Source organism: Gossypium hirsutum, chromosome D07 (genome assembly GCF_007990345.1).
Source record: "Gossypium hirsutum isolate 1008001.06 chromosome D07, Gossypium_hirsutum_v2.1, whole genome shotgun sequence".
In the NCBI taxonomy this organism is placed as follows: Eukaryota; Viridiplantae; Streptophyta; class Magnoliopsida; order Malvales; family Malvaceae; genus Gossypium; species Gossypium hirsutum.
Genome location: NC_053443.1, coordinates 30,714,183 through 30,728,255, shown reverse-complemented (window position 1 = coordinate 30,728,255; position 14,073 = coordinate 30,714,183). Strand labels below are relative to the sequence as shown.

General features: G+C 33.5%; 2 protein-coding genes across 2 annotated transcripts; one reads left to right on the top strand and one right to left on the bottom strand.

Moving 5' to 3' along the window:
- The first annotated feature begins 7,239 nt into the window (after window positions 1-7,239).
- LOC107954913 (guanine nucleotide-binding protein-like NSN1) lies at window positions 7,240-11,119 on the top strand. Its single transcript, XM_016890605.2, has 9 exons — window positions 7,240-7,405; window positions 7,500-7,744; window positions 8,119-8,218; window positions 8,299-8,472; window positions 8,860-9,077; window positions 9,255-9,519; window positions 9,993-10,172; window positions 10,284-10,495; window positions 10,614-11,119. The coding sequence occupies exons 1-9, from the start codon at window positions 7,387-7,389 to the stop codon at window positions 10,926-10,928; spliced, it is 1,728 nt and encodes a 575-aa protein (XP_016746094.1). The 5' UTR covers window positions 7,240-7,386; the 3' UTR covers window positions 10,929-11,119.
- Window positions 11,120-11,180: 61 nt separating this feature from the next.
- On the bottom strand, window positions 11,181-13,644 carry LOC121219049 (uncharacterized protein At4g13200, chloroplastic). Its single transcript, XM_041096508.1, has 3 exons — window positions 13,113-13,644; window positions 12,420-12,574; window positions 11,181-11,538 (listed from the first exon to the last, which is right to left on the bottom strand). Exons 1-3 carry the CDS (start codon window positions 13,345-13,347, stop codon window positions 11,284-11,286), a joined length of 645 nt encoding a protein of 214 aa, XP_040952442.1. The 5' UTR covers window positions 13,348-13,644; the 3' UTR covers window positions 11,181-11,283.
- Between the last annotated feature and the right edge of the window lie 429 nt (window positions 13,645-14,073).

Here is a 14,073-nt window from a genome sequence, read left to right as displayed (position 1 = left end):
AATCAAACAAGCATAAATTTCAAACTTTTCAAATCATATCAATAAATGCTTTAAAACCAATTCAAAATATGCATATTGTCCCTTATACAAGCCCTTAAGCCCTAAATACGTGTTAGAAACAAGTCGGGATTAAGTCAGAAACTTAGAGAATTTTTCAAAAAACATTAAAAATATTCAACATTACAAGGGTCACATAGCCAAGAGACACGCCCGTATCTCAGGCCATGTGGGCATTTGAAGTAGGGACATACAGTCGTGTCCCAACCCGTGTTCGTGCCTGTGTAACTCACTAACTTGGGTCACACAGCCAAGTCACACGCCCGTGTGCCAGGACATGTACCCTTCAAAGTAACCTTACAGCTCGTGTGCTAGGCCATGTAACAGCCTGACTTGCAACCTTTTGAAAGCTACAGGGGACACACGACCGTGTCGCCTGGCTGTGTGTCACACACGGCTGAGACACATGCCCGTGTCTCTGCCCGTGTGGACAAAAATAGACCATTTTAGAAGTCATTTTTCTTACCCAAACTAGCATGTACCTATAAGCACTTTTGCACCAACTTTTAAGCCATCAAAAGACACCAAATTCATGCATAATCAAACTAACCAAACATGATATAAACACATCCAACCAATATGCCTATAGGCACCTTAATCACAATATCATTTCATATACAATTAGATACTTGAATTTTCGCCAAGATGTTCACTAACTTCAAAATAAGTTTAAAACTTTACATGCCATTTGATTTACCAAGCAAACACAAACCATTTGGTACCAAAAATGCCATTCTAAACTAACACCAAATAACCATATAATTCATACATACTAAAATACCTAAAATACCAATTCACCACAAATTCATCATATCACAAGTGATTGCATCCATATCCTTTTATCAAATCAAAAGATACATATATACAACCTAGAAAACAAAGTGTCCAAACATATAACTTAGTAGTTCATTAATATACCAAAATTATCTAGACACATATACATATATACTTATAACCACATATACATGCTACAATCCCAAAAGAGTTCAAAAGCTACTAACGATGATGGATAGTGTTAGCCGAAGTTTCGATCCATCCCAAGTCAGCAAAAGTAATCTACAAAATGACACACAAACTTGTATAAGCTTATAAAACTTAGTAAGTACATAGCAATTTATTCAACTTAACATTAAATGAATGAACTCTTATTTTACTTAATAAATGTTACCGAAATGTAACCATGGCATGAAAGTGCTATCAAGAGTACTGAAGTACAACAAGGGCACATAAGTGCGATCAGGGGTACCGAAGTACAACAGGGGCACATAAGTGCGATCAGGGGTACCGAAGTACAATAGGGGCACGTAAGTGCGTTCAGGGCTACCTAAGTACAACAAAGGCACGTAAGTGCGTTCAGGGGTATCGAAGTACAACCGGGGCACATAAGTGCGATCAGGGGTACCGAAGTACAATAGAGGCATGTAGTGCTTTTAGGGGTACCGAAGTACAAAATTTTTCTACTAAATTATAGAGTACAAATACATAAAGAAATTTAATTAAGCAATTTAATTAAGCAATTTACTACTATGAACTTACATCAACACTGTCGTGAAAGGGTACGAATGGCTAATCCACGACTTTCGCCTTCCCTCAATTTAAACCCGGTTGAGATCTAAATAAATAAATAAATTCAACCAATTTAATAACTATTCTATTCAATTCAATCCGAATTCACATGTTAGAAAAATTACACTTTCCCCTACACATTTGATTTCTTTTCAATTTAGTCCCTAGCCCATAAAAATGGAAATTCATGAAATTTAACCACAACCCATCATATTCGAATATTAATTAGGTCCCTAGAAAGTCCTATATTCCCTTTATTTCATGATTTCACCATGTATAATTTTCTACTTTTCAATTAAATCCCTATTTTTATGTAACTTTATATTTTAATTATTTCTAATGTTTAAAAGATTTGGTAGAAATATTTCAATCTCGAAGATTTTTTTTATGTTTTCAGAATAAGTCATTATGTTAATTAGATATCAAAATAATTTAAATAGATTATATATTATCTAGGAGTAACTCAAGAATATCAATATTGTTTATGATTTGATGTATATAAATTTAACATTCATGGAAGTTAATACTTTTGCATTATATGTTTTTTAAACTAACTAATGAAATATTTAAAACTATAATATTATTAAAACATTTGTTAAATTTTATAATCAACATTAGAAATAAATATTTTAATTTACATTTTATAACAATTATCTTTTATTTTTTCAACTAAATTATATATATTTTTGAATCAATTGTTATTTAACCAATTTTAAGTAGTTAAATAATATATTAACTTAGGAAAAGAAAATGATAAACCATTTATAAACGAGTCGGGCAATCAGATTTGACCGACTCGTTTTTCTAAAAATCCTAAATACCCCAAACCCTAAAAGAACCAGCAAAGGGGCACTAGCTGCTTCCACTTCCCAACAAAGTTTTTATCTTCAACCTAAAAAAAGAAAAACAACAATGGTGAAAAGAAGCAAAAGTAGGCAAACCCCAATTCTCTCAGTTTTTTGTTTCCCTTTTATTTTTATTAAAGGAAGTATTTGTTTTACAGTTATGGTTATATGATTTTGTAGAGAGCAAGAGCAAAAGAACAAGGTTATAAGGAAAGTAAAGGAGCATCACAAGAAGAACATTGTTTATTAAACCAACTTATTAAAGGCCTGCTCACCTGCGACATGTCCATGCAGCTTTAATAACCCAGTAGAAAACTGTTTCCAAAGCCCAAATCGGCTCCAACCTTTTCGGTTTGGGCATTGGTAAAACTGAATTTGGTAATTCTCCCCAATATCATATATATTCTACAGCAATGTATACTTGCAAATTTGGAAATTTTGAGTTTTAGGATAGTTTTGATACCGATAACTGGTACCATCTTAACTTCTTTCAATATTATGATTAGTGGACCTCATTAGTATTGAACATTTTTAATTACTTTAATTTTAATGTTTTAAATAAATGCTACTTTTCATATATGATCGGTTAATTTTGAAATCAAATAATTATATTTAAATTTAAAATTTTAAGTATTTTTATGACTTGTATTACCATTCAGTCAATGCAATGTACTTGATTTGCTGAAAATATGAGATTTTGTCAATTCTCCAGTGAATTAATTATTGATGTTAAAAGAAGAAAACATTGAATCGCAACATCGAATTTAGGTTTTCGAAGAAAGAGCAAACAATTTTTTTTTCTTATAATACTATGTTATTATTATTACATGTAATTAATTGAATTATGATTATTTTTTACATACCAAAATTTCTATGTTTACAATAAAACAATTTTAATTTATTAAATAATAAATTTCAAAATACAATAGCGTATATTAAGGCATGCTACATCAATTAATAAATAAATTTGATTTACTAATATTTTCTATTACAATTATGAATATCATTATAAATTAAGGAAAATTTATTCCTTTATTTCATACCTTAACTACCGTAACCACATATTTAACTTAAATACCCAATCAATTTTGTTTATAAATAAGTTTTTCTCCCATGAATATAATTAAGGATTGTTGCTTGCCCATTAAGAAAGGAGGATTGGGTATTACAAGTCTTTGAAGACCAAAACAAGATTTTCCTTCTTAAATTGGGTTGCTAATGTGGATGCTCTTTGGGTTCGGATTCTGCGGAATAAATATAACGGCTTTTCCAATGACTATTACTTGTAGAAATTGTTCATATATCTGGCAATCCCTCATGAATATTTGTCTTGAAGTTAGCAACGGTGTCATGTAGTCTATTGGCGATGGACGGATAGTCAATTTTTGAAATGATTATTGGGTGAAGGATGTTGGTCCCCTTCAAACATATCACATAGGCAGATGGTACATTGACGAAACACTCCGAGTTAGCGATCTGGTTGCAGGTGATGGAAATTGGAATTGGTAGTGATTTGAATTGCTCCTTCATTAGCCCGTTCTTGATTGTATTGCAACGATGTTATCACCTTCACCAGTTGTAGGCTCTAATTGGATTATATGGCAATGGTCAGCTACTGGTCGGTTCTCATCTTCTGAAACCTACAAGCATTTTGTTGTAAAAAGAAATATGCTTTTGCATAGTGATGGTTCGATCATTTGGAAAATTAATGCACCTCAGCGAGTAAGACTTTTCTTGTGGCTACTTACTAACGGGGATAGAGTGAGACGTGGTATGGTCGATGATGCTCATTGTATGCAGTGTGGGGAGACTATCGAAACAACAATTCATGTTGTGAGGGATTGTTAGTTTGTGGTTATTGTTTGGAAGGCTGTTGTACTAAAGCATGCTTGGACTCTTTTCTTTAGTTATCTATTTGAGCTCTGGCCGGAATTGAATATCGCAAATAGGGGATGTGTCATTATAATAGATGGAGAATGACCAACATTTTTCTCTATTTTTGTTGGTTGCTTTGGTAGGGACGAAATGATTTTATTTTTCAACAGACAAGTAGCAGTAGTACTAATTTGATTTCGACATGCAAGGGTTGGACACGAAGCCTCAGTAATTATAAATGTAGGGATTGGCTTATTTACAACACTTTCCTTCGTGATAAATGGTATTCACCTAAAGACGGATGGGTAAAGCTTAATACGAACGATGAACTCTCTCCACAACAAAATACTGCTGTTATTGGTAGTGCATTGTGTGATTCGAGAGCAAGTTGGCTATTCGATTTTGCCATGAGAGTTGGTGTATGAGACATTTCCCAAATTGAAGCACGAGCGATATATGAATGATTCTCTCTAGCTTAGAAAAAAAGATTTTCACAAGATGGTGACCGAAAGTGACAATGCTTTGTTGATTGATTTAATTGGAAGTGATTATGTGGCTAATAGTAACCTTTCGGAGTTGCGATTGATACATGATTTATATAAGCAAGATTGGCAACTCAAGTTTCGACATGTCCTGCGAGACCATAATAGACTGGCAAGTTGTATGGCCAAAGCTGCTTCTAGTGATCTTAATAGGTTGTTGGTGTTTGAATATCTACCTGCTCATGCTTGATCTGTGTTTGAAGATGATGCCCACCGAGCATTAGAAGTTATAGGCCTTCATCAGGCTAATTGTAATTAGTTCTTTGAACTTATCTATCTTTATTTACCAAAGAAAAAAAAACAACCTTACAATCCCCTCAATTCTTTATAATTAAGATTTCATTCAATTTATTATAGACTATCAAGAATAATGTATTTTTCGTTTTAATAAAGTGTTTTATATTTATTTAAATTTACGTAAAATACAATTTTGATCAAAATTTTCATTTCACAATATTAAATTTTTAGCAACTACTAATATTTTGAATTTTTTACACGCACCTAAAATTTCAAGTTTTCTAGCTAAACTTTACAATCAAACTTAGATTATCTTCTTCAAGATTATTCTTAATCAAATATGAATTGATCATTAATCCTGTTTTATTTTTGTTGGATAAAACACGTTAGCGAACAAATATAAATATAAATATAAATAAATTATATAAAAAATAAAACAACTTAAAAAAAAACAAATATTTATATTTATGTAAAAAAAGCATATTTAAATACAATTAAATAGACAAGATATTTGGAAAACCAAAAATCGAATAAAAGAAATTGAGTTTTACTAGATGTTGAGACTTGTTTTCACAGTTTCCTTAAGATAGATTCGGCCGCTCTTATGGTATTTGGAGAAACGTTGGTTGACTGTCTCCCAGGATATAACAACAAAATGATCGCGATAGTAGTACATTTGCAGTGATTAACGAACAAATCTTTCCTTCCTCTATCACGGAAACGAAATGAAAATATGGAGAGAAAAAGAGAAGAATTTCTGGGAGCAAAAAAAAATTCTATTGAATTTCGATGTGTGTGTAAAGAATTCTTTAAGCTTTTATTGACATTTAATATGGTGGAATTTTAGAAATTTAAAAATTTCCATGAATAAAGATACAAATGTTTCCATTAAAGGAGTTCGTAGGACATTTCACGTCGCCCACGTTGTATAGGTGCGCCCCTAACCTAGTAGTAGGTTTGGACTTGCACCTCTTGCGCGCAATGCAAAATTGTAAGTTTAGTCATTCAATTACTTTTTAAGTGGGTTCTCATATATATATATATACATATCTCACACTTGGCATTTAACCAATGTGAGATTTAAGTTTTTCTTTTCCTCAACAAATATTCACAAGTGGCTTACTTTAAACATCAATTTCTCATTCATCACTCAACTATTTTGAGCATATGATATACCGTTGTAAAGGTCTCATGGAATAGAATATAAAATCATAATTTTATGATTCAACTCTCTACCTTTACCAATCGAAAATATTCTTCAAAGTTTTGAAAAATTATAAATTTTCCAACCGTTCTATCTATTTAATGCAATTTTTTAAATATACATTTACTATATAATTGAATTTTTTTATGTACAAATTCCAGACTTCATAATTATAGTAATTAAAAGGCAGCTTTATTAAATTTAATCATTTTTAATTTATAAATTATCAATATAAAAATAATTATTATTTTATAGCATAAAAATTTGAAAGTGAGTCATGCAAATTATAGCGTCCCAGTATTCTTATTCAAAAATTTTGGGTGTCCCAATCTTAATCTTGAATTTGAATAGAGAATAATTTAATATGAAACCAAATTTGTCTAATGATAGATGCGACAGAGCATTGAAACTTTGTTTTTGATTTCAAAGAATTTTAATTGATTTTTTGAGTAAAAAGGGGTTAATCAAAGGTAACACCAGTAATAATGTCAACTTCTATAGAATAGAAGAGTAGTAGAAAATATAGAGAGAGTGCTTAGGATTTTGTAAAAGCAAATACACATATTTTAATTATTTATTTAAAATAGTCCAAATTTTTTTTTTATGTTTTCAAAATAAGTTAAATATTAATATTTAACATGATGTAACTTAAGAAAATCAACATTGTTTATGTTTATTATCATATATATTATTTTGTAATTTGATGTATATATAATTTTTTTAAACTAATGAAATATTTAAAATTATAATATTATTAAAACATTTGTTAAATTTTATAATCAACATTAAAAATAAATATTTTAATTTACATTTTATAACAATTATCTTTTATTTTTATATAATTTTTTTAAATCAATTGTCATTTAAACAATTTTAAGTAATTAAATAATATATTAATGTAGGAAACGAAAAAGAGAAACCATTTCTAAAGGAGTCTGGCAATCGAATTTGTTTTAATCTCTCCTACTTGACTAACCCATTTTCCCAAAAACGAATTCATTCTCTCCATCCTCTCCTCCCCAAACCCTAAAAGCACCGGCGCTCCTTCCCCTTCCCAACAATGGTGAAAAGGAGCAAAAGTAAGCAAAGCTCAATTCTCTTAGTTTTCTGTTTCCCTTTTATCTTTTTTTAAGGAAGTATTTGTTTTATAGTTATGGTTATATGATTTTGCAGAAAGCAAGAGCAAGAGGGTTTCACTTAAGCAAAAGTACAAGGTTATAAGAAAAGTAAAGGAGCATCACAAGAAGAAAGCTAAGGAAGCGAAGAAGTTGGGATTGAACCGTAAGAAAAAGGTTGAGAAAGACCCTGGCATCCCCAATGATTGGCCTTTCAAGGAACAAGAGCTCAAGGCTCTCGAGGCTCGTCGAGCTCGGGCACTCGAGGAATTGGAGCAAAAGAAAGCTGCCCGAAAGGAGAGGGTATTGTTTCAATATCCTTTTCACTGAAAACAAATTCGTTCTTTATACACTTTTACTCTTTTTTTGGGGGGGGGGGTGGCGGCAGGTTTTTTTAAATTGGAATATTTCATGGATAGTGGTATATTGAAGGAATGAGTTTGATGCCGAGGGGAAGGTTTAATTTTGAGTTTTAACACGCTCTCTAGTTTGTAGTTGATTAAGCCCGTTAAGATCATGTCTATATGATAACCTTTGACTTTTCCATTTTTGTTTTCAGTAACTTATGTTGCTTTTCACTGTCAATGTTGAATTTTTTTTATGGTTTAAGTGTTGTTATGATTCTAAATGTTATTTGAAGTTTCAATTGTTTACTTTTGAACTTTTATGATTGCCAGGCAAAAAAGAGGAAGATGGGTTTACTTGAGGATGATGACAAGGAACGTATTGAAGAGGGAAAGGGAATTAATGATTCTATCGGAACTACTAAACCCCGGGGTAAGTTGATATTAAGGTAGAGATTGATTTGCTCTTGGTGGATGGATCAGATATTTTGACGTTTGTCTTCTTATTTGCAGATAACTCAGATAGAGCTTTCTACAAGGAGTTGGTTAAAGTCATTGAAGCATCAGATGTCATTTTGGAAGTCCTAGATGCGCGAGATCCCCTCGGTACACGTTGTATTGATATGGAAAAGATGGTGATGAAATCCGGTCCTGATAAGCACCTGGTGTTGCTTTTAAATAAAATTGGTAAATTCTACTTTTCACTTTCCCTATCTACTCAATGCTTTCCCTTGTGAGATGAATATGTCAACCTTAAGAAATTCTGGGCATCCTCACTCTGTCTCAGAGATAGAAGGGTAAATTTCCACACAGAGACCATTTTATTTCTTAACCTTCTGATATATAGCTGGATTTGGAATATGTTAAGTTTAAGGAACTTCTAGGCATCCTACCACGGTTGAAATTTCACACAAGGATCATTCCACTTAACATCTGGATGTATTGTTGGATTTTGCAATGTCATTGTATCTGTATGTTCTAGCAAATATTAGGGTGTTGCTTCTATTACTTTTTCTCCTTACGTTGTTCTTTTAATTTTTTGTTGACTCTTTACAATGAAACCTTGCATTTCAGATCTTGTTCCTCGAGAAGCTGTTGAAAAGTGGCTCAAATATCTTAGGGAAGAGTTACCAGCTGTTGCCTTTAAGTGCAGCACACAAGAACAGAGATCAAACTTGGGGTGGAAATCTTCTTCAAAGGCAGCAAAGCCTAGCAATCTTCTGCAAACTAGTGATTGTCTTGGAGCAGAAACTCTCATTAAATTGCTGAAAAACTACTCTAGAAGTCATGAGGTACATTCAATTGTTGTTTTGAGGCTGCAATATAATTTTCTCTCATTGTTGATTCTTAGCAGTAATTCCATCCTCTATGTTAGATACTCTTCTGGTTATCTGCCTGTTCAAATTCATGACTTTGAATCCCTTCTTGTAATACAAATATCAATGTCGTTGTGTAACTTATTTTTGCAGATAAAGAAGTCCATAACTGTGGGTGTTATTGGCCTGCCTAATGTTGGCAAGAGTAGCCTAATTAACAGCTTGAAAAGATGCCACGTTGTCAATGTTGGTGCTACTCCAGGGTTGACAAGATCAATGCAAGAGGTTCAATTGGACAAGAATGTAAAATTATTGGATTGTCCTGGTGTTGTTATGCTTCGATCTGAAGGGAACGATGCGTCAATAGCTCTTCGAAACTGCAAAAGAATCGAGAAGCTGGATGATCCAGTTGGCCCAGGTATTTCAACCAGTGAAATTTGTGTTTCATATAGCTGACTGCAACTATATGCATTAAGGCATAAGCTAGACTTTCTGCAATGTATATCTTAATAGGAAAGGTTTTGAAATTAATATATCTTTTCTAATGCCATTCATTTCATAGAAGATGAATAAAATTGATTATGATGTGGGTGTGCTAACTTTGTTAGAAATATACAAGAGGGAATATAGGAGAAATAAATATGAGACTTAGGTCCCAAGTTAAGTGAGAATGTAAACGAGTTGTGGAATTACACTGACATCAAATCCTTCTACAAAATTACGATTGACTATTGAAATATGCTGCGGCATGATAATGGAAATTGAAGTGCATTGCTTGTCTGGGCAGGAATCTGTGAATAAGAGATCATTTAAGTCTCCCACTATTGGTAATATCTTGACAGAAATGAGCTAGCAATACTAATTTGTAATTCTCCTTTGTCAACAATGCAGTCAAAGATATTCTCAAGCTTTGTCCTGAAAGACTCTTGGTAACAATATACAAGATCCCTGGCTTTCAGTCAGTTGATGAATTCCTTCAGAATATTGCCACTGTAAGGGGTAAGCTTAAAAAAGGTGGTATCGTGGATGTTGAAGCTGCTGCAAGGATCATTTTGCATGACTGGAATGAAGGTCTGTGTGTCAATACATTTTCTGGCGGGCTGTTTTACCTGTCTTAACTTAGAAAATCCGAAAATGGATAAATTAATTGTTAACTTTTCTAATATATTTGGTATACTTCAGGTAAAATTCCATATTACACCATGCCTCCTGTTAGAAATCAAGAAGAACCTTCTGAGGCGAGGATTGTTACTGAGCTGGGGAAAGAATTCAATGTTGATGAGGTTTATAACACTGAATCTTCATTCATCGGAAGCCTCAAGTCAACCGATGATTTCCATTCTGTTGAAGTTCCTGCTAGCCACCCGCTCAAGTTTGATGAGGCTATGCTAGAGGTTTGTAATTGCTCTTTGAGGACACTTTTGTGGTTTAATCTTAGTTTTGCATGTTAATAGATGGAATAGCTTGAACTAATGGTGTTATATAAATCTGTTGGATATTTGCGCACCACAGGATAATGCCCAACCCTTGCAATCAATTGAAGGTGATGAAAAGCAAGAAGATACATCTGGTAATGGTGGTAATGATGAGCAGATGGCTTCTGAAGAAGAAGATGCTGAAAAGGCAAAGTCAAAATCTGCCACAAGCAGGCAAAATGAGAAGCTGTATGCAGTAGAAGGCATGCTGAACACAAAGATGAAAAGAGCTGAGAATAAGAGAAGGAAAAAAGCCAAAAATAAATTAACCTCAGGGGATGATGCTATGGATGATGATGATGATAATTATGACTTTGGTGTGGATTATGTTAAGGGAAAGGAGCAAAACTAGTGGAGGAATTCCAATGTCAGGTGTTGAAGTTGATGAGTGATGAGAACTAGACATACCTAGAAAATTTTATGCAGACACTGAAGGTGTTGGATCCATGCAGGATGAGAAATTTTGTTTAATCGATGTAATTCCTTTCAATGCTGTCACTTGTTAAAGTGTTATTTAATGAATGCTTACATACTTTTTAAGAACCTGAACGTATAAACCTGAAAGTTATTTTTTTTTTTGTTGAATATAAAGGGAGCAGAGATAGATTCAAACAAAAAGGATCATGGGGATTAAACACCCCGGATATTATATTTATTTGGTACTGTATCAGATGAAAAGTGTGAAATACAAATAGAGATACTTGGCACTATTCCTTTTTAGCGTCAGGCCCAGGGTCTGTATTAGCAGCAGCAGCGTTGGCGGGATTATAGGAGGATGGGGTTGTAGAAACTCCGTTATTGGCAGTTGAGGGCGAAGCTTTAGCTGCAGCCCCATTGTTTGCAGTGGCACCACTGCCCATAGATGTACTTAGGGAAGTAGACTTTGGAATCAGCCTTTGTGCCTCCAATGCCTCGCGTGCCGCTTGCTCTTTGGCTCTTTTTGCTCTTTCCAATACCTCTTCCTGTGTGCATGAATTAAAGGGGATGTCATATTTTAATAAATCATCAAAATGGAGTAGTAAAATGCAGCAAATTTGCAGATGAACGAATTCAATTCCAACAAAAGAAGAAAAGATCCTGATGGCCAATTTGTTATTGCATTTAGTCAGAAAATAATGGTACATCCCTATGTAAACCGACAAAGGTCAGTTTCAAAAATGATGTAGTAGATGTAAAGTTGAATTCTAGCTTGAGCCTCCAATAACTAACTAGAAGTGGAATTCAGATAATACAACTTGCTAGAATTTAAGTTGGTGTGAAACTATGGCCATGCAGTTCATGATGAGGTTAAGGGAGAGGGTTGGTTACTGGAAATGCCATTGATACAGTATATTTGAAAACCTGAACGCCATAATTTTCCTCAAAAGAAAGAAAAGGGGTCTCTTACATTAACTCTTCCTATTGTAAATGAAGCAAAAATAATACCAGCATCAAAAGAAGGCATTTAAAACAAATGATGACTGCAATTTCGTAAGGCTCCCAAGAACAGATGTCAAGAAAAGAAAAGAAAACCTTTAACTCCTCCCATTTAAATACCTTCAAATTATTGTTATTTTTCCAGTAAGGTTTGGTTTGTAAGCAATAGAACCAATCACTTTGGGCACCATAACATTAGGATTCAGAAACACACCTAATGGCCAAGCAGAACAGAAGTGTATTAGAGCCAAATTTCAAATTCATAAAACTCTCCACTGGTGGCGTTTGTTCATTACCAAATAAGCTATTCCAAGAGCTATGAAATAAACCCAGCAAAAATGAACACCTCCCCCCCCCCCAAAAGAAAGGGCCATGACATGAATCATGAATTTATCAAGGATTAGATTCAAGAACAAAATCTGGTTACCTGGAAATCCTGCACTTGCTTTTGTTGCTCAGCCTGCAACCTTCCAACAACACTCAAAAATTCCCCAATTGTGGACTCGATTCTCTCATTCAATGCTTCGGCTACAGCCTTCCCTAAGAAAAAAGCATCCAGCACATTCCTGCTTTCATTATCACCTGCAATACTAAGTATCCCACTCAGTTTCACATAGAAAGGAAGAAAAAAAACACACAGCTACAATGTATTATGGGGTTGGGTTCATTCCTTCTTCTCAAGAAACACTCAATTTAACCTTAATCCCACAGGTGCACACAATTGTAACCATGTTTATACTATTAGGTCTTGTCAATACTTATTTTCCAGCAAGATAAAATCCCTGCTTCATTACTCCAACTATAACCAGCTTAATGATGCTATCTTGATGAGCTCTTCTAGCATTTCGACTATCTTAATGAGCTCATTAATATTATCACGTTGTAAATAGAAAAAAAAATTAGGGATTTATTCATGTATAAATACACCCTCTACTGTATATTTCCACTACAAACATACACAGAGAAATTCTCGATTAAAATCAAAGTTCATGAAGCAAACACAAAATAAACCCAGAATAGTTGGATTTTTGAATCCCAGAAGCCACTTGGCAGTGATGGATTTGAACACCAAATAAAAAGCCAAGGGAATTAACACCAAGAAACTGAAAAGGAACCAGACCTGAACCAGGAGCACCACCAGGTCCAGTGCTACTTCTGGAGATAACACTACTTCTGTGAATCAGTCTGGGGCCACCAAAGCTAAAACTTGTAAGACAGAGATCTGAGGAACATAGCTTAGTAGGAGGAAGCACAAGAGAGTTGCACGGATTGATACAAGGCTTGGTTTGAACCTTAGATTGTTGAAAAGAGGGGAAAGTAGAAGTGGGGATTGAAGATGAAGCCAGACCGCACATGCTTACTCTCTCTAACTTGCTCCTCCTTTCTGAGTTGTCGAACTCCAGCTTCCATATTTGATATTTCTGTACTTCGTTTTATGTCTTTGTCATCAGAAGAATGTAGTAGATTTTCTTGCAAGAAAAATGGGTTTGGGTTTCGGTGTTTAAAAATCAAGCAGACTGGGCTGGGGGGAGCCTTTCTTCTCGGTTGGTTGATTCTTATATTTGATAAACAGCCGTCTCCTACGGGCTACGGCTCTGCCACATCCATGGGTTCTACACAATATATTTTGGCTAAAGAATATCCAAAAATCCATTTAAACTCCTATAGCTCTTTACTATTTACTATAATATATTTGTAATTTTTTGAATATATTATTTAAATATTATTAAAATATATTTTATACCAATTAAAATATATTTCATTTTATTAACATTTTAATAAAAATATAAACATTTATTAAACAAAATGATTTAATGTGATACTAAACTATCATCATAGTTTTATTTAGGTAAAAAGACTTCTTCAGTCCCTCTCAATCTCAAAGTTGAGCAATCTTTTTTAAAAAATAGAGCAATTTTGTCTCTATTAATTTTGAAAGTAAGCAACTAAGGAAAATTAATTTACGACGTTAATGTTTTTCATCGACTGCACATGATTTTGATTGGTATAATAACAAAATTAGCCCTCAAATTTTACACATTCTGTCAATTTGGTTCTAATTTAACAAATTTATTCCGTAA

What these genes read in the sequence shown, in the direction of transcription:
- LOC107954913 (XM_016890605.2), top strand. An exon ending in AAGCTGCCCGAAAGGAGAGG is followed by an intron (nt 7,745 to 8,118) that starts GTATTGTTTCAA and finishes TATGATTGCCAG; the next exon opens with GCAAAAAAGAGGAAGATGGG. An exon ending in TTTGCATGACTGGAATGAAG is followed by an intron (nt 10,173 to 10,283) that starts GTCTGTGTGTCA and finishes GGTATACTTCAG; the next exon opens with GTAAAATTCCATATTACACC.
- LOC121219049 (XM_041096508.1), bottom strand. Translation starts at nt 13,347, where the DNA reads ATGTGCGGTCTGGCTTCATCTTCAATCCCCACTTCTACTTTCCCCTCT. An exon ending in TGGTGGTGCTCCTGGTTCAG is followed by an intron (nt 12,575 to 13,112) that starts GTCTGGTTCCTT and finishes TTAGTATTGCAG; the next exon opens with GTGATAATGAAAGCAGGAAT. An exon ending in AGCAAGTGCAGGATTTCCAG is followed by an intron (nt 11,539 to 12,419) that starts GTAACCAGATTT and finishes TCATGCACACAG; the next exon opens with GAAGAGGTATTGGAAAGAGC.